The 26,086-nt window shown below is 45.3% G+C and overlaps 1 protein-coding gene across 1 annotated transcript; it reads right to left on the reverse strand.

The window, feature by feature from the left end:
* Window positions 1–9,299: 9,299 nt before the first annotated feature.
* PPIC (peptidylprolyl isomerase C) lies at window positions 9,300–24,513 on the reverse strand. Its single transcript, XM_001376930.4, has 5 exons — window positions 24,307–24,513; window positions 15,712–15,825; window positions 15,013–15,106; window positions 10,607–10,791; window positions 9,300–9,659 (listed from the first exon to the last, which is right to left on the reverse strand). Exons 1-5 carry the CDS (start codon window positions 24,421–24,423, stop codon window positions 9,531–9,533), a joined length of 639 nt encoding a protein of 212 aa, XP_001376967.1. The 5' UTR covers window positions 24,424–24,513; the 3' UTR covers window positions 9,300–9,530.
* Window positions 24,514–26,086: the final 1,573 nt, after the last annotated feature.

Below are 26,086 nucleotides of genomic sequence, written 5' to 3' on the forward strand. Positions count from 1 at the left end.
CCAAAGTAACAAAAAAAATGAGCAAAATGACCTGCATAATGACAAGTAACCATGCTACTCATTGTTATAGCAAAGATTTGGAAACAGTCTATAACTGAAAGAAATATGTTATTTCAGTATGATAGAATATTATGATGCTATAAGAAATGATGAAAAGGACAATTTTGGGGAAACCTGGGAAGATTTCTATGAACTGATGGTGAAAGAAGTGAGCAAGACCAGAATAATTTATACAAAAACAATTTAGGGCATGCTCTGAGGTAATTATTCCAATTGCCACTCACAGTGAGCTGGGTCTACAGAGCATGGCTACTACATCCCTTCAGGGCTCCAGGATTATCTCTCTCTTCTCCTTAGGTGAGCTTCTGGAAAAGCCATCTCCACTGACTGCTTCCCAAAGCCTCCACAGGCTGCTTCTCGACCTCAGCTTGCAATGAAGTGGATCTCTCCAAAGGCATCAATAACAAATTGCCGATCTAACGGTCTTACCTCAGTGCTCTCCCCTGACCTCTCAGCAGCATTTAGCAATATTAATCATCTCCTGGGAGCTGGGATAGTTTCTTCTCTCCAGGGTTAGCTAGCTGCTCTCTTGGTTCTCTAGTCTAATTACTCCTGTGTCTCCTTTGCTGGCTCATTATCTGCCTCTGGCCCGTGTCTCCTTCTGTGTCCAGTGATGGCCAGAACCATCTGCAGAACCAATCCTTGTCTCTGCCGAGCTCTAGTTCTGTATCACCAAATGATTTTGCAATTTCCCGAATGGGATATTCAAACAGAATTCATGATCTTCTCCCCAAAGCCGCCCCTCTTCCTCATTTCCATATCGGTTCCTTCCAGTCTGCAACTTCTGTGTTATCCTCGGCTTCTCATGCCTGGTCAGCTGCCACATCGCCTCATTTGTGACCCACTCTCTGTGCCCTCATTCACTTCAAAGGCTTTGTTGCATCGAGTACCCAGTTCCTCTCCTTCTTCCCCATCCCAGCAGCAAAGGCCACGTGACAACAGGGATGCGTGTGCACATACCAAGCCGTGCTCTTTCTTTCTCTGGAGGTGGACATGCAGCAATCATCCTGCCAACATCCGTTTCTGCTGCTTTAGTGTGCTCTCGGCTTTGCTCCCTTCATCTTATGACTTCCTGGAGGTCTTTCTGTGTGTTTACAGAATTAGCCTGCCTGTTGTTTCTTATGGTGCTTTCCATTAGGATCATGCTGCACCTTGGCTAGCCCTCCCCCATGGACGGACGTCCCCTTCAGCTTCCAGGTCTTTGACAGCACAGCTCATTCGCTGCCTGCCTAGACTTCTGGAAGAGCTTCCAGCTGGTCCTTCTGCCTCAGGTCTTTCCCCATCAAACTATCCTTCCCTCAGGTGCTGCAGTCATTCTCCTAAACCTAAAATGTATGTGTATTTGTGTGTGTGAGACCTTCCCATCCCGCCCCATCCCATTCACGAGCCAGGACTAACCATAAACACCAGTTCAAGCTCCTCCAGAGTCTTCTCATACTTACTCCCCCTCTTTATCGGACAGTTCAAATAGGCGGGCCTCGTTGACGTTCTACCCGCAGCTCAGCCTTGCCCGGGCCGTCTTTGACACCCCAAATGTTGGATTCCCTTCATTTCTGACATTTCGATTCCTTATTCAAACTGAGCTTAGTTCCACTTTCTGTAGTTTTTTCCTGGTTTGTCTAAAGGCTAGTTAGTGCCGTATCACACACACACATGTGTCCTGTAAGTACCAAATTCTTTCGATGCTGCCTTCCTCAGGGACTGCTTTTGCTTTTCTTTGCATCTCTCCTGGAGCTTCACAGTGTGCCTGCAACATCAGTGCTTAGGGAATGCTTCAAGACACAGAGCAAGGCACCTTCTTTCCATTTTTCTTGTATTCAGTTTGCATTAAGGACTTTGCTTTTCATTTTTCTTTTTTCCCCCAATGGGGTATGAGTGGGAGGGTAAAGGGAATCAAGAATAGAATCATAAAAAGTTTTCAAAGGTCCCTTAAATATAGTAAGCACAGCAACTAGAACAGAAGAAAGGCTATAATGAATCACAAACAGGAAAGCATTGAAAGTTACATGTACTATTTAGCATCTATTTAATATTATATGCTTAATTAATATAATGGATTTAACTTCTTTCACTATTTAAAGATATTTAACAATGAAAACACACAGAAACAGTTTCCTATATGGCCTTTTTCTGTTTTATTCTTAATATGGAGATATACATTTTATTTTGTACTAAAGTTTAGAATAAGACCAAACTTTTAAACAAAAGTCGTCTAGAATGTCGTCTTCAGCACTTTGGGTTGTATATTGGCAGTTGGTTTAGCATCTGCTGAAGCTGTATGGATACTGCCTTATTTTCATTACATGGCTACCACACAGTAGATATTTTGTTTTACATCGGTGTGTTAGCGACCACTCCACTAATTACTATATGATTGTAAAACGTACGCAAAAATAGAACATGAAAAGCATAAGCTAAACATGAAGTGATATTTATTTAAAGTTAGAGTAAAGGAGGAGCCACTAAGATTCACTGATTAGGCAAATGACACGGTGAAACTTGCACCTTAGGAAAATCACTTTGGAAAGCGAGAAGAGCGTGGAGGGGTGTGGCTGAATCAGGGGAGACCATTCCCTCCCCCGGGAATTGAGGGACATAAAGGAACATTGACTCAGGGTTGGGGGGAAATGCTTGTTTTTCAGTAAATATTCCTTTGTAAGGGCTAATTGATGTTAATTGTTTAAACTGGTGGACCAATCATTAGGTCAATCGATGATATTCTAGCTGTAACTAGTGATGGATCAATATTAAGAACGCCTTAGCCTGGGTGCTCCAGCAGGTAGTATTAAAGAATCCACCGTCCCATAAGAATACATGTAGGGTCTTGAGAGAAATTGTAGCCATCCCTAAACCTCTGGGGAGCTGACTTAAAGGGAGGACGGGAGCTCAAAAGGCCACATGAGCAAAATTGGCAATCCACAGCATCTAAGAGGGCGTTGAGCATTCCAGACGGAGTCCTTCATGTCTCCACCAAAGGAGGGAGGTACATTCCTCTTCTTCTCCACAAGTGCCAGGAGGTTTTCCAGCTTTCCTTTCCAGGTCTGTCCCTGCATTCCAATCACATTGTGCTAAGTGGTGACTGATCTCCATGGGTTTATTCAGACTTCTCGTATCTAGAATGGACTCCCTCTATTTCTGTGGTCCTTTTTACAAGCCTCGCTGAGATCTCTCTCAAATTTTATTTGTGTAGACTTCTCTTTTGTCCTTGTTACATTTTGCTTTGGGTAATGCATCGTTGTATATGTAGCAGATTTCCCCTTTTTATGTTCATTCCTATCAGGCAAAGGACCAGGCAGTTTTCCATCTCTGTATCCTCAGCATTAGCAGAGAACTTAACATGAAATGTTTGTTACTGAATTTAAGGTGGCTGCAATGAAAACTCAGATGAGTTCTGAAGATCCTCATCCCAACCTCGACTCTCACAGACGAGTCTTAGGGCTTAAGATCTAAGGTTCTAATAGCATTAGTTTGAGCCCCCATCGGTGTGTTTCACAGTAAATTAAATGAAGAATCATCGAGGCAGCCAGTCGTAAGTAGTTTTAAGAAAGCATTTACTAAGGTAGTATAGTAAGAACAGTTGATACAAAACATTCTCCCACCCCAAATCTGTGACACTTTCCCACAAATAGAATTATTTAATAAATTATTTAATATTATAAATTTAATAAATTATTATATTATAAATTTAGTAAATTATATTATTAAAATAGAATTTTAATAGAAAATATTTTCCCACAAATAAAGTTTCTCCCTAGAAAGAACAGAAGGGATCCTGACAAGGAAGGATACTCTTAAGACAGTATAGCGATAAGAGATAAAACAATGGGTGGTGCTACAGTTCTGAGCAGATCAAATTCTCACTAAAAATCTTGTAAGATGCAACTTGATAGGGACAAATATACAGTCTGGCACACAAGTTTTAAAAAACTCAATCGTATGAAGTGTAGGGGAAAAGAACAAAGAAAGACAGGAATATCTGTGAAATTATAGGATCCACGTGAATTCCCTGTCTAATAGCACTACTGAAAAAGCTAGCCCACTGTTGGGCTACCTTCATACAAGCATATGGGAAGCGACGGTCGTGAATACTGTGCCCGCTCTGAGCGTGTCTGGAGTCGTGTCTAATTGTGCGTGCCCCATTTTCAAGGAGGTGTTTGCTTCCTAGAGTGAGTCCAATGGAGAGTGACTTGTGAGAGGACTGAAATTCACACCAAGAGCTATTTAAAGGACAGGGCTATTTAACCTGGAGAGGAGAACTCACGGCAAGTGACCCGAATGGCCACAGTAGCTTTCTTCAGTTCTTAAAGGCATAGCATGTGAAAGAATTCAATTTATTCTGCTTCATCCCAGAACCAATGACGGATGGAAATGGCAGAATGTAGATTTGGGTTCCATGCAAGAGAAAACTTCACAATTGGCAAAATGAATTGCTATAGGAGTTGGAGAATTCCCAGCTACTCGGGGTCTTCAAATGGAATGGGATAAACACTTACTGAGAGTACTCTTGAAAGGATTTCTGTGTAACAGGAGACTGGCCAATGACAGCCCAGGATGTCAACCTATATGGGTGCCTGGGTGCCCTACTTCCAATCACTGCTATCTACGTCAGATAGTCAGGTACTGGCTCTATGTCAGAGCTCATTTCCCGTTTCTTTACTGGAATAGAATGAAAATCTTTTAAGGAGTTCTAGAGTCAGAGCTGATCGGATTGCCCACGACACCAAGGGTTTTCTCCTCTTTCCCTCTGGCCACGAGGGGTAGCCCACTTGGTTCCAGAAACCAGGGATTGGGGGGGCTCCGAAGTTTCACTAAGCCCCATGACTGCATAGCTCCCTAGGCTGGTCTTGGTTTGAGATGGAGCCCTTCCACGTTTGACCCGTCTCTTACCTTCCTTCAAAATGTTGAAGTAGGAACCCTCTCTGTGTGCTAGATGAAATAGAGTAGGGGAGAGGGGGGTAAACAGAGGCCACGAGGGGTTACTAAGGATGTGAGCAGTTCCCTTCAGGCCGGGGAAAGGATGTAAACCTGGAGTGGCTCACACACAGTAGCTTTGGTTTACAAAGAGTCGGGATCGGTACGTTTGCACCTTATAGAATTATTCAGCCTCCTCAGCCTTTAATGGTGAGAATAAAAGCAATATTTGTAATTCTCTGAGACATGGAGCCATTCCTCTGTCAGCTCCACAGGATTGTAAGGTGGCTGCCATTGGCTACCTGAAGAACCAGCCCTCTGCATCGGACCCGAATAAACCACGGTCCTCCATAGCCACAAAACATGCCAGTCAGCTCTGGCAGCCAAGAAGAAAGCGGGCTGAAGAATGAGCCAGCTCTGGAGGGGAGACTTTGACCTCCTCTGAGGGCAATGAAGAGAGCGAGGATTTTCCTGTCCCTTTCTTCCTGGAAGTGACATGCTCGAACAGGACAACTCGCCCAGGAGGAAACCATCAGGGCAATGAGGTGATGCTGGGCCAGAGGTCAGGAAGACTTGAATTCAAATCCAGCCTCACGTACTTACCAGGCACACCCCTTAACCCTGTTTGCCTCCGTTTCTTCATCTATAAATTGAGCCGGAGAAGGAAATGGCCAACCGCTCCAGCGTCTTCACCAAGACAACCGTAGACGGAATCATGAAGATTCAGACATGGCTGCAATGACTTTACAGCAGACTTGACAACCAGCAGAAAGCAGGCGCAGAGCACCTCTGCAGAGCTGAATCAATCCATGGGGATGTGAGCAGGATGTGTACTCCGGTGGAGGGACCCGTAACAGCCTGGAGACACGACGGGGCACAAAGCCCGGGCTCTGCAGGGCAGGACAGGAGTGCGAGTGGCCGGCCTCATGGGGGAGGTTCTCTCGGGGTTATCGCCATGGTTTCGTAGCCTGAGTTTGTGGGATGGGGGAGCCGCTTAGGAGTACTTCTGGGTATTCTGACATAGGAAATGCCTTTCCTTGGAGCCACTTGTGTCAAATGACATCCATTAGAGGGACGAGTGCATGAGTGACTCTTAGGAATGCAGCCACAAAGTGCCACGAACACTGAGGAGCCCCCGGAAAGCTGACCTGGGTGAGTGGGGAGGCTGGCCAAGGCGACATCACATGAGGAAACTGCACAGCATGACGAAGCATAAGGACTACAATGCACAGACCCAGGATGGGAGGCAGGACATCCTCTTTCAAGGATTTGGGGCAGTTTGGGGAGACCATTTCCAGGGTGTAAAAATCCAAAGAGAAAATGAACTCCTTCTTAGGACTGGTTCCAGGGCAAAAGAGTGGCAAGAGCCAGACGACCAGAGCCCTGATGACTTCCCGGGATCACACCTCTGGGAAGGGCCTGAGGCCACAGCTGGACCCACCTTCTCAGCTCTCTGCCTGGTCTTTGCCATCCCTCGCCCTGACTCTTATAGGTGCTTCTTTGAGACAGGACACGTTTGCTGATGGAAAAGTAAAATCAAGGGCAGCTACGAGAGAAGCCGTGAGAAAAGCCACTGCTGGGAGAAAGACAAGCGGACTTCCTTGTGCATTGAGTGAACTTTAGAACTTAATTCAATGAAGAATTGAACTGAGTAGCTGGGAGTGCAGGGACCCCAGAACCCCATGGAGACCATGGGATAAGGTGCTGCTTGTCCTCCACTTTCTTAGAGGACCAGAGATATCCCAGGGAGACACTGTGATTTGTGCAGGCAGCGATGTAGATGAGGCAGCCTTCTATGACGTGGCCAGCCTTGCTCTCCCACAATCTCCGGAGTCTAGTGTGAGCAGCCTTGTACAACGTGGCCAGCCTCGCTCTCTCCCACAATCACCGGAGTCTAGTGTGAGCAGCCTTGTACGACGTGGCCAGCCTCGCTCTCTCCCACAATCACCGGAGTCTAGTGTGAGCAGCCTTGTACAACGTGGCCAGCCTCGCTCTCTCCCACAATCACCGGAGTCTAGTGTGAGCAGCCTTGTACGACGTGGCCAGCCTCACTCTCTCCCAGAATCACCGGAGTCTAGTGCAGGCAGACACAAGTCAGGATGCCTGGGATGAAGCGGATGACCTTGTCACACACTTCCCAGGACTGACCACAGGGCCTCCTTCGGCATCTTGAGGCTGTTGAAATAGCTTGCTCTCATGTCCCCACCCTCCTGGGGAAGCCTCACATCCTCGGGGCAGATGCCTGCCTCGCTCACCGATATGCTTTTGGCCCTTTGGCTATCCTCACTCAAATTAGCTCATCTGCTGAGAGGCTCTACAGGGGTGGACATAGGCTAATGCTTCTTGGAGCCACAGGGGCCAGTTGAATCCCAAGTGGACACCAAGGTGGGCAGGTAGCCCTGAAAAGGGCTTGACAAGCCCTGCCACCAGAGACGTCAGGATGGGACAATATCTTGTTGAGTTGTGCTACAGATGTCATAAATGTGGATGGGGGGGGGGGGGAGCTGGGTTGCTCAGTGATGGGAGGTCCTGGGTTCAAATTTGGCCTCAGCCACTTCCTGGCTGTGTGACCCTGGGCAAGTCACTTGACCCTCATGGCCTAGCCCTTACCACCCTTCTGCCTTGGAGCCAATACACAGTATTGAATCTAAGAGAGGAAGTCAGGGTTTAAGAAAAAAAGCACTGTGGATGTTGGTTTATCACCCCGAGTTAGAGATGAGTGATCTCACTGGAAAGCCCATGGTTTGGATGACTTGGGCAGCAGAGTGTAGGCTGGGTGTAGGCTTACCTAGTACTAAGAGCTCAGAAAAACTCCAGATGGATTTAAAAAGAGACCCAAACTTGGAAGATCCAACTGAAAGAAGAAAGGCTTCACTTGTACCTCAACCTACTGTGTGGAAGGTGGGATCCCTCAGAGCCTCGCCGCGGGGATAGACCTAGAGAGACTCCATCAATCTTTAGTTGATTCCACAGCACAGAAGACAGGGCTCATGTAGCAGCCAGGAGAGAGAGAAGAAAAGGAGCGACTGGAGTCTTGCGGAGTGTCTGCCTGGAGGGGGAAAAAGGAAGCCAAGGCCAGCACTCCAGGGCTGTGCTCCCCACAGACACGTCTTCCTGTTCAGTGAGCGTGCGCCCATAGCAGTGGGATGGCATGCCCTGGGCTCAAAGGCTGCCAGGAACGCTATTCCCAGGAGTGGTAGTACCAGTGGCTGCCTTCTGTTAGTCGATGTTTCTCTCAGAGTTGCTGGAACTCCCCAGGGCCGATTTGGGAGTGTGTCTCCGGGAACACTGTTAGGAGTCGTAGGAAGAGTTCGTGGTGGTACCAGCAGAAGGGTACCGAGAGCCACCTGAGCCAGTCACTCAGCTTTCACTGTGAGCATTTATGTCTTGGAAACCAACAAAGCCTACAGTTGAAGACTTGATTTATTGTTCTGGTGAGTGTCGAAGAAAAGCGAAGGAGAAAAAGTTGCCAGTTTAGGTTAAACTCAAAAGCGTGCCATCTATAGTACATATATGTAATATAGGTATGTGTGTGTGCATATGTATGTATATAGTGCACATGCATGTGTGCATATATGTGTACACACACCTCTCTTTCCCTCTGGACAGCCAGTTGTTAAACATTTGCTAGAACGCTCTGGGGAGCAGCCATTCCCTCTAGAACTTTCATTGGCCCGAGAGTAGGACTGCAGGCTGGAGAATGAATCCAAGCAGAGGAAACGTAGAGAAAAGAGGTCGGGGAGCTGCAGCACGAGCTCCGGGATCTCTCATCGTACCGGACGTCTGTCCAGACGGCAGCCCTTCCCTTCTGCCCGGACTGTTCCGGACGCTGCTCTGCCGTGCTGTGAGCCCCAATTCTGGCTGACCTAAGAAGGTCTCTCTCATGGGGACAAACACAAAGTCTACGTTTCTGCCCTCAGTACAACAAACTAGTCGCCCCATCCTGGATCCAAGCTTTCGCAGCTTCCAGGTTCTCATGCAGATTCGATGCTGGAAGACAAGACCCTTCGGCCATCTCTCCTCCAAGTATCCACGGAGATACTTCCTCAGGGTCTCCGTCCACTGTCTTTGCTTCTTGCCTCTCCATTAGCACACCATCCCCATCTGCAGGGGCACCTCCTGACGCTTTCCTACATGGCCCAGGTTCCGATCAAGGGCGCATAAGACACTCAGCGTGTTTCCCATTGTTATGCCAGTAAAATTTTGGCTTACATTATTCTGTAAGCAAAATGGCTCACTTTTAAAGACATCTAAATGGTAATGAGTCTCCTTTGTATTATGATAAGACACTTAAATATTTCTCAACTTAGAAAGCAAAAAGACAGCTATTTGGTATCATTTTTAATGCACAAAGTATCAAACGACTTGTATTCCTGTAAAAAAGTCCCTGTAACATACACTGATTTGTATTCTTTTGTTGAAAGACTTTTTACTCAAAGATAAAGGCGACACTTTTACAAGGTCACACGACCCTCGAGGGCCGCCATGTTGGTGGCTGCCCTTCTCACGGCTCTCTGCACAGACTTCAGGCTCCCCCCACACCTGTCTTCTCTGCGTGCTCACCAGTCATCGACTTCCACCACGAAAGGCTCTTTCACGTTGATCTTGCCGCTGTTGGTGATCACGCAGTCCGTCAGGGGACGGTCGTGCTCGTCGGTCTGCTGGAACTCTATGGTGTGCACCACCGTCTGGAAAAGGGGGAGAGACAGGCTGCTTTAGTTCCAGACCGCCATTTGGAAAACGCCGCCGAAGCACACGCCTTCGACCCAGAGCCCACCAACGCCAGCCGCCTCCCCCCGAGGCAAAGGCGCCCTCTGCCTCCCAGGCAGCAAACCTGGTTCTCATCAGCGGTTTCTGCTTGTGTCCCACAACCCAACAGGAGTCTCACATGGAGCTCCAGTCAGGCGGGCAGCTTAACACCGGCAGACAGACTAAGCAGCAAGAAGCGCGTCTGGGAGCGCCATCCCCAAAGCGGCTGCGTGTCCTGAGATACTCGCCCGAAGCGCTCTGCCCATCTAGAAGCAGACCTGGGCGCCACAACCAGGGAAAACCTGCGCCGAGTGCAGAGCTGTGAAGGGAGCGATTCAGCGTCGGTGGCGTGAGCTGCCCAGACTGCGAACGGGCTTCACACCCTCACCCTCACCTCTACGTCTGCACCTCCCGAAAGCAAGCACATACGCAGGGCCCCCCGGACACTGGCACGTTTTTGGGGTGAAAAATGCCTTCTTCACAGAGCATCCTCCATTCTCCCTCACAATGTACTCGGCTATATTCATCCATCCTTCTAATTCTCACCTTCTGTCTCAGAATCGAGACAGAAGAGTGGCGCGGGCTATTAGGCGATGGGCGTCAAGTGACTTGCCCAGGGTCACCCAGCTAGGAAGGGTCTGGGGCTAGATCACAGAGCCCAAGCCTTCCCACTCCAGGCCTGCTGTTCTATCTACTGAGCGACCCACATGCCCCTGTTCAACGAGCCGCAGCTCCACCATCTTCTATAATTAAAGCTCCATCTCCAGTTCGATCAGTTTTAAGAGGTCAAAACAAGGTAGATGAATGTACCGTTAAGCACGTTGAAAGCTAAAACAAAGTCCATAACACAACGCCCTAAGACAATGCTTCTACAAAGTCTCCTTACCATTCCCTCGATCACTTTTCCAAACACGACATGTTTTCCGTCCAACCAGGTGGGTCTGCTCATAGTAATGAAGAACTGAGAACCGTTGGTGTCTGGCCCAGAATTGGCCATGCTGACCCACCCGATGCCGTAATGCTTGAGCTTGAAGTTCTCATCTGGAAAGTTGTCTCCATAGATGCTAGTGCCTGAAACAGAAAAAAGCAAGCAAAATCATCCTATCTGCATATGTCAGAGAGTCACGGAGACTTTTCTTATAGAATGTTGTAGACAACAAGTCAAATACATTCTCGAGGTAGTTAGCCCACAGAAAAATATATTTGATTCTTTTTAGACCAAATGACATCTAATTTTTTATTTTATGATCAATTCTTTAGACATGAAAGTGCCTATACAACTCTTGATACATATATTAATTTTTAACATTCGTTAATAAAAGTAACACGTACACCACACATTCCCCAAACCAAAAATCAAACAAAAATGTAAAGAAATCTTGCCCCCCCCTTTAAACTAAATTAAAAAATAAAGCTTTTTTGTTGAGTGCCTTTTTGTATATCACAACTAATTTAACATCATGACCTCAGTTACACTTTTAAAAAGTAGCAGGAGAAAATGAAATCACTGAAGACGATGAAAAAGAACCAGTCGTTTTTAACAAGCGAGGAAGCCTTATATAGTAGTTATCCAAAAATCGACATTTAAAAATATTCAGTTCAAGTAACAGAATTTTTTCCATGGATATACACGTAATTGATTGATTTAAGTGGCTATATTGAAGGTAAAAAGTTTCTTTAGTTTATAACTTCACTGATTTTGGCAGAGAAAAGAACAAAAATATGATTAAGAAAGAAAAAGAGGAAGAAAAAGAAAAATGCAGGAATGAATCAGATAGTCATTGTATTTGCTGGAAAACTCTCTCAATTTTATAGAATATGATTTTCTTTCTTCAGAAGGTGCTAATTCCAGATAAATGTAATGGCACTCTGGAATTGGAGGATTTGGGTTCAAATTCCAGCTCTGCTCTTTGTTTCCTGTCTGATCTTGGGTAAGTCTCAATCTTGCTGAATCTTAATTCCTCATCTGTGAAATAACGTGTTGGACTGGATGACTTCTAAGTTCCTTTTCTATTCTATGATCTTCTAAAGCTATTTGATCTTCTCGGATATAATATCTAGATTCACACATTTTGGTGTGTATCTGAAAGCATCTAGAAGCTCTTCTACATTATTAGGAAAGTGGTCTTTATGGCTTTTGGTTTGCTCTTTTATGTACATTTTAAAGTTTTGGCAAATTCTCCTACTGGCTGCGTCTGGCCACGCAACACAGAGGCGTTGATTATTTTCAAGCAGGAAGGTGCTATCATCGTACTAGTAAACCTCATTCTAGACCCGCATGTTCTGCGAATGGCTCTCAAATAATCTGCTGTATCTTCTATTAATAGATTGTGTAATTTTGTTTTGGCATCACTTAAAGTTTCAAAGGGGGGTTTCTGGGCAAGAAATACACACTGAATTTGCCAAATACTGCTGGAATGGCATTCATCCTCATAGGATTTGGTGTTCTTCTGGAATCAGCCTGTGTGATACGGTTTGTCATCTTGAGTTCACATTCCATTGAGGTGTGGTTTGAGAGCTTTTGGCAAATTGTTTAGCAAGAGCCTGCTCTTCCTCCAAGCGACAGACTGGCGACGGGATGCCTACTCAGGCTCCCCCAAGACCCCACAACCTAAAAAACCGGCAAAATTGGTTGTCGTAATAGTGAAAGAAAGTGTTGGCATGTTCTTTGTCCCAACTTCTTCTCTGCTGCACGCACTGTATTGAATTTCACGGCAAGCACTCTGTATGAGTCTAAATCCTTCGGTACACCTGCATCAATGCCAGTGAACTGATTATAATCTTCTTTTCAGATTCTGCAGCCTGGGAACTTTCAGAATCGGGGGAAAGTGGCCCCCGCTCAAGATCTGCATGTGTCGAACTTTAAAAAGATCCCTCACGTCAAATAACTTTCAGTCTTAGACGCTTTGGCTCAAAATGATGTTCCCCAGAGAAGTGTTGGGAGTAGAGGTGAGAAGTGAGCAAAGGGACCTTTTGAACCCGGCACCTGCCCCTGTATGGAGCAAAGCCAAGAGGTGGCTGGAGTAAAAACTGGAGTGGGCAGAAAATAGTAACTTGGAGTGAAAAATTCATGTTTAAGTCAATTGTTTGAAACTCAACGACTCATTTTCTCAAAAGTAAAAAAATAGTCATAGAGATATAATGCAAAAGGAACTTTAGTTCGGACTGGCCAGCGGAAACCTGTGTGGTCCTACTCTGGGAAAGCTTCCAGTAGGGCACCATGAATGAACAGTGTCTGCTTTTGGAGAAGCAGCCTGGGGCCAGACAGCTCTGCTACCAGTAGACTGCCCAGTGCGTGGTTATCTGGCTATTGTTAAACAGCAAAATAAAATAAATACATATATACATACATATTATTCTGAGGTCTGTGAGGCCTCCTTTTGGTGGCACAGTTTGGTTTCTACAGGAGAGGGGACCCAAGTGAGGCAGGGGCTGGGAGCCATCTGGTAGGGGGAAGCACGTGTGCCACGCTCGCCTCCTCACTTGGATTCAGCAGTCCACAGACAAGCAGGGCTAGTGGAACAATGGGAATATGGGGACGAGGGGATCTAGCAGGGGGCACAGGAGTCACTTTTAGAACGGATCTCGGTGGGACCCCGAGGACCCTGAAGGAAGAGAAACTAGCTCAGAAGGTTTGAGCTCTGCCAGACTGAAGCCTCTGGCCACCTACTGCCTGCCTTCTGAGGTAGGGAAAAAGATACCCTCCAGGTACCTGCCCTCTGTCCTGATCGCACACCCCCTTTCCATCAAGCAGGCAGGAATGGGGGTGCAGACTGGTGACCGCAGGTCACAAGTTCCAATGGCCATCCGATTGCCAGATGAGCAAATGAGACATTTTATGAGCTTGCTAAACATGAGAGCTCAAGGATGGCCATAGGTGAGACACAAGAGAATTCCACCCAAGTGACTGCAAATTAAACCGGGACTATCCCAGCCTATAAAAAGAGGTGTCATGGAAAAACCCACTCAAGAATGGCGTCCAGAATATCAACTCGAACCCAGAACTGGGTAGGGAGGTTGGCTCAGTAACATCCCTTTAGGCCCCATAAACAGCCAAACTGAAAAAGCAGCAGTTGTGTCTCTTGGGTGTCCGTCTCCCTAAAGGGAAATGCAACTGGAATGAGAGCTGGTAAAGCCTGGACCTGACAAATCTCCTCAAAGGAATGATGGATCCACCCTCAAACCAGCCACAGAAATGAACACACTGTACAGGCCTGGGTCCGCTGGCTCCACTTCACCCAAGAAGAAGCCAAGACAGTGAGGTCTAGTTTTGGTTCCTACCAACTCCATTGCCTCCAGGAAAGAAGATTGCCCAGCGGGTTACAATCACTATTTATTGTCACGTGTATCAGGTAGGCTCTCCTCCATGGCACCAGGGACTGCAGGTGAGGAGCAACCTGTTAGAAACCAGCTGGTGAGGTCCCAGGCATGGCAGAGGATCAGGGGACCAGGTGAACCTGTGGCTTATGTTCACTGGTCATTCGATCTCTAGAATCGTGAGAACAGACATGACTGTACCCAGGAGGGAAGCTGGAGGCTGATGGGATGGAGAACTCTGGAGTCTAGCCTGTCTCCTTGTTGCTTTATTTTCACAGGGAATACTGGACGCTGGATTGGAGCCAGGGGAGATGCTCTGATTGCCCATCCTCCTTATTCCTATTGACATACTTCATTTTCCACTTGATCTCTGACTTTGGCCATCAGCCATAGCAAAAGATCAGGAAAAAGATCCACGAATGAAAAGCATTTATAGCAGCTCTAAACTTACAGTATAAGAATGGGATAAAGAAATTGATAAGCTATGAGGAAAATGTGATTTCAAAGAAACTGGGAAGATCGGGATGTGAGCAGAACCCTGGAGAACCACTTCTCCAATAACAACAGTATTGGAGAGGCAAACAATTCTGAAAGCCTGAGGAACTCCAACCAGCAAAGAGACCAACTACAACCTCACAGGACTCCGGATGAAACACATTTTCCACCTCTTGGGAGAGGCAATGGTTTCAAGAGTACAAATTGATGCATTTTGGGGGGGGACATGGACATTTTTTTTTGCTTGACTGTGTGTTTGTAACAGGGGATCTATTTTTTTTTTTTTATAATGGTGGGGCGAGGGGACAGAAGAATAAAAAGATGGATCTTACTGAAAATAAATGAAATTTAATTTCGAAAATTAGTCTGAATATTCATCTGAACAATCATTACTGGCATTGGCAAGTTTGTGGATTCAGGCTTAGGCAAAACTCATTTTTCATAGTGTGAGGAGAAGGAAAGGTTAAAAGATAAAATTACCTCCAGTGCCATCTCCAACAGTAAAGTCTCCACCTTGAATCATGAAATCTTTGATCACACGATGAAATTTGCTTCCTTTGTATCCATATCCTTTCTAAAAAGAATGATTTCATTTTTAGATAGAATCTTTTAAAGCTACTGAAAGATATACGCTAATATTCAGAATGAAAGCCAGAGTAAGAACATCACTCTAGTCTAGATAAGCTAACTAGACCCTTGTGATGGCCAATCAGAAAAAGGAAGTCAGTAAATTGCCTTAGCTCTGCTATCTACTCATTTGTGACCTTGGCCACATCACTTCTCTCTCCAGTTTCAGTTCCCTCCTTTGTTAAGTGAAGGAGTTGGGATAGATGACTTGTAAGGCTCTTTCTAGCTCGACTCCAGGATTCGATGAAGCTGGAGATGGAGGCCAGACGGGCAGAAACAGAGGAATGCTTCAAACTCCATATTCCTTTCTTTGGGGTTTCTCCCCACTCTTCTCCTCCCATCCCTCACTTCTCAACTCCCGGGACCAAACAGCCCTGGAGCGGCTGCTAAGCACAGAAGGGAAAAGGGGGATGCGCCCCATAGAAGAGTCGCTGGTTCTGTTTATGGCATTTTAACCCCTATTTGCCCGAAGGCAGAGTTTGGCTTTGCATGGTAGAAGTGAAATTCTAACTCGGGTATAAGTGGAAAGAAAATCAAGTAAAGCAGACCTACTTCTCCTGTTGCCAAAGCCACGAAATTCTCCACAGTCTTGGGAACAACTTTGCCAAAGAGGCCAATGACGATCCTTCCTATGTTTTGGTCTCCAATACTTATGTCAAAGAAGACCTGTACATGTTTAGGGGAGAATAAAAGGACACAACACGTAAGAGTCATGCGAGCAACACGTATACAGTTATACCTCCGAGATAATCACAGATATTTTGCCAAGAGATAACACAAAAGGGAATCGTTTACGAGAACATATAATTTGGGTAACCTACAAAATCCAGGCTGCTTAAAATAATGGCATTTTGGAGACTATTTCATTTTATGCGCTATTTCAAAGACTCATTCAGTACTCGGAAGCAGTCATAGCAGAATCATAACATTCATTCATTTGCTTCTTTGTAAATTCAACATTTATTAAGTGCCTGCTGTGTGCAGAGGAGCATTGTGAAAGGGAATACGGAGAAGCAAAGCAGGTGTTTGCTAAGATTTGGTCTTCAGAAATAGAAAAATGAAAGTTACATCTGGATGTCATTTTCCATTTTCAAAGCAGATCTATCCACATATTGGCAGAGAAAAAACGCTAAGGAGGAAAAATTGAGGCCGATCACTAGATAGACTTCTTTATTTTTTGTACCCTCACAAAGTGCCAAGAACCCGGTAGCACTCACTGAGTATTTTTTGACATTTGGACCACAAAATCTGTTAAAGTACACCCTGCAAAATGGAATGGCCTCTTGCCGATACAAATAGAACTGTCATTTATCCACAGTCCTCTGCCCAGTGTACAGCATTCTGCTATTATGCTGATGAAAACGTAGATGACATTTCTTTGAAACTGTATAAATGTTGACAAAACTCCACACCTATTCGATATGCTGAGCCAGGGAATAGGTGGGAACGTGGAGCTAATAAAAGTGTTTCTTCTACCAAAAAAGGGGGAGGCAACTGAGGTATTTTCTAAAAACCACAGAAAAAGAACAGAAGGAAATATAGCCAAGCAGAACAGCTTTCAAGTTTCGTGTTCAACTTGTTGTATACTGAAGGAGAAAAGAAAGCTATAGTTTGCGGTTCTAGGTACACCTCTATTTCTGGTCAACGTTGGGTGTGAAAGTGCAATTCTATTTGGTGCTGAAGGTCAGAATAAAAAAAGTCATTTACCCGACTTAGACAATCAGTTTGTTCTAAGCAGTCCCAAAGCTATAAAAATGGAATTTAGCCCAACTTTTAAACATTTTACAAAGGAAATAAACACATCACAGCAGCACGCTTTAGCAGAGATAAGACATTCTTGGGGCGGAATATTTTGAGGACATTTTAGCTGTTGGATCTGAAAGGAAACTGGACATGTTTTCTTTCAGGTGATCCTAGTGTAACCATGATTTAAAGGCAGAATGTTTGAAAAGGCCAAGAAGACAAAGGGCATTCTATTAGTGAGTTTAGATTATATGAACCAATTTACTGTGTGAATGTGCAAAAAAAAGACATTCAAAAGATGGCTTTAAAAATATAAGAAGGCTTGTCAAAGAAAAAAGACGTCTTACAGTTTAGAAAAATCACTAAGTAAAGACTGTCAAGCTTTGCTTCCAAGACAAGAGCTCCTGCCAATACATCAGTGCGTCTGTCACAGTATGATGTGGTATTTAGTGTTCTATGTGGCATTTTACAATTTTTACATGGCCAAAGCAGCAGGAAAATGATTATTTATATATAGCTTTATGGAATTTGGAAAGATTAAGATCCTGCCCTTCAGAAGCAGCTATCCATCTACAAGGAACAACAATTAAGGAGGGTTATTAACACAAGACAATTCTACAAATTGACAGCGTTTCTTCGAAGGGACAGAATTTTTTAAAAGGACCAGGAGGAAACTGGGCAAAGTGTGTGATTCTTGAAGGTAACCTAACTTCATTCAAAGCAAAAAGAGAGAGCGGAAAAAGCTGGTGTCATTAAGTCGGTTGATCAATTCTCCCAAACATGTTCAATAAACCATGAGGGGATCCCCTGAGACTTGACTGGGCAGCGCACGTGCCAATTGTTTCAGTTGGTTATGGTGGCTTTTACTCTGTGGGCTTTGGAGACTGGAGATTTGAACACCGGAGCTAAACGGAGGGGGAAGCAGCTCAGTCTCACTCTCAGTCTCTCCCCTCTGCCCTCGCCTTGTCTGGAGAGGAGGAGGAGGAGGACTTTGTAAATTTTGGAAGACCAAAGAATTGGGGCCTTTTCACTAGCACCCTAGCAGTGGCTGGCATCAGTATTTGCATCAAAAGCCGAGACTGGGCTCAATGAAGGTTCCAAAATGTGCTCAGCATAAAAGTCACCGTAAGTTTAAGGGAAACTTTAGGAGTAGCCCATGCAATGGAGAAAGGAACTCCCAGCAGCCAGAAGCTCCGAGTGACTCCTTTGCCAGAGTTTTTTAAGTTTGAGCCCACTTTCTCCTGGGCTCTACACACACTTGTGGGACAGACTTTGGAGCAAAATGCACTCCGCCAACTATTCCCACCCCTTTAAGTCAATGCCTCTAAAAAAGACAATTAAGCCTGGTTAAGTACTTCATATCACGAGGCAATTATGAGAGAAACATGACACTCATTCAGGCAGACTGAGCTACCTAGAATAAGCTCTCTCTCAGTCGAATGCCACCTTTTTCTTCTTCTAGATTTGCCTTGCTGCTCTCTTTGATTGAGTTTTACAATGAAAAAGGACAACACTAGGGAAATGTGTTCTTAAAGAGCACACCTCAATAACTACTAGAGATATTTCAGTGCCCAAGGGGTGGCATTTCAGGAATCATTTACACCCACAATGAAACAAGATCAGTTGTACTGAAGCAAAAAGGAAAGAGGCAGAAAATCCCAAGAACTGGCAAACTATTATGCCTCAACGGTCTAATTAGTCCACAGTAAATGCATAAAGAGCTTCAGAGGGACTGGCCGTTGAAGGATTTTTAAAATTTCTCTCTTAGTTTGGCAGCGTCCAGTATTCTTTAATTTGGGAGGACACAGAGAAGATCTGCTCAACAAAAACCTGACTACCTTTAAATAACTGTGATGAAGAAAACACTTGCTATGGTTAAGACAATACAAAGCCCAGAGTACTGAATGACCTTTGGGGGAAAGTAATTTTTACAGGAGAAAATCAATTTTTCATTCAAAGTTATTCCAAGCCCATAGTTAGAAGTTAAGGTAAGCCTGACAGATCTGAGCATCTTCATCAGACTGTAAAATGTTCACTTTAAAAATGTTTGAGGATTTGTTACTTTCAATGGGCTGCAAATGTGGTCCTTATGGATGGAATGGTGAACTCTGATAAATATCGAGATATAATAAAAAGCAGAATTGTGCTAGAATTACAGAAATTACCCAGGAGAACTGAAAACTGCGATCCAGCCTTGCACCATCTAACATGTCACAAAAAGTTAAGGAGTTTATCTAAGGGATGGAGATAACATGCTTCAGTGGCCTGGAACTCACCTGATTTAAACTCCACTGAAAATCTATAGGCTAGAATCAAGGCTGGGATTAGAAAAAGTGACTGTTTGTTAAAGGTATATTTGCTATTCCAATGGGACAGAAATGGGGGGTCATGAAGAAAAGTGAAAGAATATTGTCAAAATCTTGGAAACATAATGCCAAATCATGTAAAACAAACGATTGCAGCAAAAAGAGGACTTAGTGCCTATTAAAAGGTTTTTAAAGATGTAAAAGTTGTAAAATGTAGAGGTGTGATAACATACAGCAAATAGCCCTGAAGTATGCCTCAAACCAGATAAAATGTAATTAGGAAATGTTTAGTAAAATAAATAAAATATAACACAACAGATAGGAATATAAATAATATTAATTTTATATATAAATTTATGGATAATGTTGTTTTGTCATTTTCTGAGTTAATATCGGGCTTGATTTTAGTTTGACACCCCAGGTTTATAGTACAGTATGTCAATAACCTTAATGATTTTACTTCGTCCCAAGTAATTTACTCGCCGCTTTAAGTGACGCAGGAACACACAGAGAAAAAGGATCCTTGACAGTCTGGAAAATGTCGCTGAGAATACAACCTTTGGATTAGGCCCTGGGAAAAGGACAGGATCTCCAAAGATGAAGACATAAACATGTTACAGGCAATAGGAAGAAAAGCAAAAACCAAGGAGATCCGTATCTGTTTGGAGGTCCATGACTGGGGCATATCGCGAATGGAGACGAGGAACTGGTGGAAGACCAGAAAGATGCACTGAAACGGGCCAACTGAAGACCCGGAGTGATAAACAGAGATTCTGTTTGTGGTAGACTCTGAGTCATCCTTGTTTTAGGAAGAGGGCAGAGGGGTGGGGAGCGGAGTGAGTGGGGAGTCCCTGATTGACTGGTTGATAGTTTTTGGTACCTGGAAGAGAGTCAACAAGATAAGCAAGGATGAGATCACTAAGCCCAAAGCCCGAGTAAGAGCAATAACAAGAATTGGGCCAAATGATAACGGGTGAACAGGATGTTTCAGAACGTAAGGGAGCGATAAATCTGAGCTAAGCTAGTTTCACAGGCACTTGTCCTGCCCTCCCCATTTACTCTCACTAGCTACAAAAGAATCTTAGTCTATAAACTCATTTTGTATCCGGATTGGTCAAGTCAGTTCCAAGTAGTTTCCCCTTGAGCTTGGCTATTTGGAGAGGACTCAAGCAACTTGGGTAGTTAGCCTATTCGATTTTAGGGAGCAGAACAAGCACGTGGTTGAAAGTGAGGTTTCAAACAGAATTCCACATCTCTACAGTGACCCCACAGACTGAAAAGTGGAACGACTAGAAGTGGGTTTCCAATTTGTTCATTATAAATTAAGTATTTGATCTGGTAAAGTCAAAGTAACCTTAAGGATGATATGTAATATGGAATATGTGTGGAATTATATTCCAGCAAGGGGTCTCCTATTCATATTTGAACAGCATACAAGTTTCCCTGAAAGATGCACCAAGAGAGAAAAGTCTGTCTTGTGAACCTCTGGTTACTAACTTCAGAAGAGGCAGGAAATAAGAAGGCATCATCACTAAAGATGATCTCCAGGATTACGACAAGTACCTAGTCCATGAAGAAGAATTCCCTCGAGATGGTAAAGTTTTGGATGACACTGATGGACTAATCAAGCCTAGGCACGTCCTAAGTGAACATCACAGTGGCTCAGAAGAATTAATGTTTACAATCCAAAAAGGAAAACTAAGTGGATGAAAAAAGCAAATAAAAATAAAAATAGTTCAGATGATGATGGGCAGTTGGATGAACTGGCTAATCAGTAAAAATCTCTTGTACAGACACCACAGAACTGAACAGGAAGGAGAAAATAGATGTCATGGCTTTGGGGAAACTAGTGCTTTTCTAAGAACGCCAGGGATCTCAGTGAAGCAAAAGCCCATTTTATTTTACATATAGTGAAAACAAGGTGGAATTATATTTTTAAAGTTGCCAAACTGTTCAAATCTTGACCCAGAAATTTCAATATGAGGATTATACTCCAGGGAGGTTATTAATACAATGAAAAGATTCAGATATCACATATAGCAGAATTATTTGGATAATAAAAAACCTAGAAACAAAATATATGCCCTGAGAATAGGAACTCAACAAACAAATTGTGGTGAAATAAAACAACGGGATAATATTGTGTCGTAAGCCTTGAACACCACAAATAATTCAGAGAAACTTGGGAAAACTTGTATGAACACAACGGAAACATCATACCCCATGGCAATAACAATGTAATAGGGTCAGTCCTGAGAGACGATACTTTGGCTCAGTCAAACCACATCCATACTACTGTTTTCTGTGCTGGGCACGACATTTTAGGAAAGACAATAAGTAGGAGCACAACTACAGGGGGGACAAGGATGCTCTGGAGATGGAATTTCAGGCTACTTAAGGCCTGGGGAAGATTTAAGCAGCATATAATGACTATTTTCCAGTATCTAAGAGGTTGCCCTGTGTAAGAATTGTTCCATTTGCAATCAGAGGGCAGAATTATGAACAACAGGGGGAAGAGGCAGAGAATTGGACTTGAGGTTTCTGTTGAGGGCACCACCCTGTCCATCCAGGTCATCTTCCATTCTTAAATCTACCTCCAACTGGAGGCCTCTTCTCTTCTCCCAACTTGCAGCCCCCTCTCTCAGCTTCCCTTTTCAAGCTGTTATCAAGTCTTACTGATTCGACATTCACAACGTCTTCTCTCTCCCCTCACACGATCACTACCCTAATTCAAAAACTTATGCTCTCTTTCATGGACTACTACAATAGTTTACTAAACAGCAGGACTACTTCTTGTGTCTTCCCTCTCCATTCCACAGCCATAAAGATGCCAGAATACGATTCCTAAAATACAGATGTGACCTTCGTGTATGGATGAATCTACAGCAGCTCCTCATTGAGAGGATAAAACAGTCTCCTCAGTTTGGCATTTAAAATCCTCCAGTCTACTTCCAACTTACCTTCCAAATTTATTTCACATTATTCCAGCCAACTGACCTCTTTGGTATTTCCCAAACTCAGTACTCCATCCTTTTGTTTATCCCTTGACTAAACAAGTGTGTTTCCACCTCACAGACCCAACTTCCTAATAATTAGAACTGTCAGAAAGTGCCACCAGCTCTATGAGGAGTGTCTTCTGCTCCCTGCTGCAGTCCTTCACAGGCTGTGTCAGTGATACTGTTAAAGGAAGGGTTGTTAAAGGTGAGGTTGGACCAGGTAACCCATCTGAGGCCCTTTCTGATTCTTTGCAAAAAGCACTAAGCAAAGACAAACAACTCGTTTTCTAGTTGGGACCCCAAGTACAACTCTCTGAGCTCCAACTTAACTGTGGACCAGAGGGCTTGGGCTAAATCACTCTTCAGTCTCCTTCATGCTCCAGAATTCCAGGATGGAGTGACACTTCTGGTTCCCCTGAACTTTCTAGTAGTCACTGTGGGTCATTCCAAATGTTGTCTGGGACCAGGTCACTCTCCCCCATACATTACACTTGTGACCTGAGGTCAAACCAAAAAGATTGTTCTGTTCTGTGTACTTCTATCTCCAGAACCTAGCCTGGCACATAGTAAGAGCTTAAGAAATACTTATTGATAAGGGAAAAGACTTGTACAAAAATATTTATAGCTGTGATCTTTGTGGTGGCAAAAAATTAGAAAATGGGGAGGGGTCCATCGGTTGGGGAATGGCTGAACACATTGTATAATCTGATGGAGATGGAATATTATTGTGCTGAAAGGAATGATGAACTGGAGGGATTCCATGTGAACTGGAAAGATGCAGAGTGAAAGGAGCAGAACCAGGAGAACATTGTACACAGAGACTGATACATTGTGGCACAATCAAATGTAATAGACTTCTCTACTAGCAGCAATGCAGTGATCCAGGACAATCTAGAGGAACGTATGAGAAAGAACATTATCCACATCCAGAGAAAGAACTGTGGGAGCAGAAATGCAGAAGAAAAAGAGGTGATGGATCATGTAGCTCAATAGGGATATGATTAGGGTTTGGATGTTAAAGAATCGCTCTACTGCAGATATGAATACCATGGGAACAGGCTTTAAAAAATGATACATGGATAACCCATGTCAGCTCTGGAGAGGGGAAGGAAGGGGGAGTCCATGAATCATGTAACCATGGAAACATGTTCTAAATTTAAAGAGAAATACTTATTGATTGGTTGGCCACAGTATAAGACTGGGCTTTGGGCAAAACTGGCCTCCTGCAAACTCAAAGCACAGCCCTGAGCCATGCCAGAAACTATAGTGGAGCTAACTGTAGCTGTCCTCCATGGAGGACACCAGTCACGAGGCAGAGGCAGGTCTTTGATGGCTATCCTAACTTTCAGGGAGACGCGGCTGATCTTGGACACGAGGATGCCGCCAAGCAGATGCTTTGGCTGTATGTAGCTTGCAGCCTCCCCGGCCGGTGAGGTCAGCTTCTCGCCTTGGTTTCTATTTCCCGAGTCCCCCAAAGCAGAAGGAAGCACTAGTAATGAGTCCTGCCTGTGGAAAAGGAGGCTCTGCTTTGGAATACATGCCCAGAAAGAAGTCAGAGGGGGAGGGGCCGAGGAGGAGTCTAAGGCTGTCGACGTGTGCATGGACGTGCGAGTGTGTTGGTGGCACACAGTCCCCTCCAAACCCGCATCCCCCAAAGCCTGGCTCCCTCCTCCCCGCTGCCTCTCCGTTTCAGCCGTAGTACCACTCTCTCCAGCTCCTCTCCTGGCCCCAAAGCTGCGGGAGATCGCAGCGCCGGGCCTCCCCGAGCAGCCGGGGGATGGAACTCCGGCAACTGTGCTCACCCCGCCCGACACGCTCCGCTAGCGGAGGAAGGAGGGCAGGCCCCGGCCTGTTGCTGCGGGCAGCCCCTCTGGCTCGGGCCAGGACAGCCCCGAAAGACGCCCCTCGTGCGCTGGACAGCAGAGAGGAGAGAAGAAGGGCGGCTCCTTGGCCCAAGGACAAAGGGGTCGGGGCAGGGAGCTCCAGGCTGGGCGGTGGGACTGGGGCACTTTGGGGAGAGGCTCGGGAGTCGAGTGGAGAGAGGAGGAGGAGGTGGACAGACACTCTCTCACAACTACGGGCTGTTCTTACTGCTCAGTCACCTTGGCGGTCACGGTCGGTCCTCTTTTCCGGACGCCCCCAGGCTTGGAAGCACACACGAGGGCGCAGAGCCCCAGGCCCAGCGTCAGGGGCAACAGCAGCGCGCCCACAGAGCGCATCGTGCCACGGCGAGCTGACACGGAGAGCTCTCAAGCCGCAGGAACCTGGAAGGCGAAGAATTCGCGCCTGCGTATTAGGCAAGCTCCCTGGGCTCGGGCAGTTCCTAAAGTGGGCGTGGAGAGGCTCGGTCGCATGCAATTTTCCCGTTCTGGCGGAGGGTGGGAAGGATGAGCTCCGGGTGGAGGAAGGGCTGCTCGCTTTCCCAGGAGTTCTGCTTTGAGGTCCCGGTTGGCCAAGCGCTCAGATCTCTTTGCTGCCGGCTTATTCTCCGCACCAGCATTTCGATCCCTGTGCCGGGGCAGAAGAAGCCACAGAGGAGGCAGCTCTTTCCCAGTTTGCCATCCTACAGGAGAAGAGAGGGCCAGGCCGCACACATTCCGCCCAATTACAGCGCGGTAACGCCGAGAACTTCCAGGAGACAGACGACCCCTCTAAAACGGAGAGTAAGCCAGAGAGGGAGGCGACCTCCGCCCCAAGAAGAACCGGACACGGCTTCGGTGAACGAGCTCGACAAAGCGCGCTGCTCCCGGAGGCCTTCGAAGTGCGCACCGCCCAACGGGTAACAGGGGCCCGTGTGCCACTGTCTTGCGACCTGGGGAACCAAGCCGCTGACCCAAATCCTTCCGCTACGGTACAGTTTGAGCCTATAAACCAGGGAAGAGCGTGCCGAGAAAACTGAGGAGCAACAATGCCAACAAACACGGACGGAACGTTTAAACCAAAACTGGATCTGAAAATGACCCTCTGACCAAACGGAATGGGGACAAGCACAAAGAGGATCCACACGAAGTCACTGAAACTCTTCCTATTAAGAACAAATACCGAGGTGCCTCAGTGGATGGTCAGGCCTGGAGAGAGCAGTTCCTGAGTTCAGACATTTCTAGCTCTGTGACCCTGCTGGACCAGTCACTTCATTGCCTTTGGCCTAGTCCTTGCTGCTCTTTCGCTTTGGGGGCCCATACTTAGAAGTGATTTGTTTTAAGCCCTCACCTTCCGTCTTAGAATGAATCTTGTGTATTGGTTGCATGGCAGAAGAGTGGGGACGGCTAGGCCATGGGGTCAAGTGACTTGCCCAATCTGGGGTCAGATTTGAACCTAGGATCTCCAGTCTCTATGCCTGCCACTGAGCCACCCAGCTGCCCCACTTAGAAGAGATTCTAAGACAGAAGGTGTTTTTTAAAAAAGAATCAATCAACAAAAAGCATGATTCTATTAGAAGACACAGTAAAAGTCTTTGGCAATTTATTTCATTCCTTTCTGCTACAAACCATACATCCCACCTTTAATACAATAAACTGACATATCTAAATCCCAAAGCTAGACTTATTTTAAAAGTCCTAGATATGGAAAGTGTCCAGTGCTTTTCCATTTAAAATAACAAACACCGTCTCTCCCCTTACTATTATCTGATGTAGACATGTTCATTATAGCAGTGAGGCCTGAGAAGGAAATTAAAGTCATCAATATCTGCATTGCAGACATGCTTAGAAACCCCCAAATGATGGGCAGAGATGATGAATAACTTTGTTAAAGTGGCAGAACACACAACAAATCTACGAAAATCACCAGCATTTCTATGTAGCAATAAAAACCAAAAGGAAATGACAGAAGGAGAAAGTCCAGCCAAAATAATTAGCGAATGCCTAAATGATCAGGGAGTCA

This window comes from Monodelphis domestica, chromosome 7 (assembly GCF_027887165.1).
Source record: "Monodelphis domestica isolate mMonDom1 chromosome 7, mMonDom1.pri, whole genome shotgun sequence".
Lineage (NCBI taxonomy): Eukaryota > Metazoa > Chordata > Mammalia > Didelphimorphia > Didelphidae > Monodelphis > Monodelphis domestica.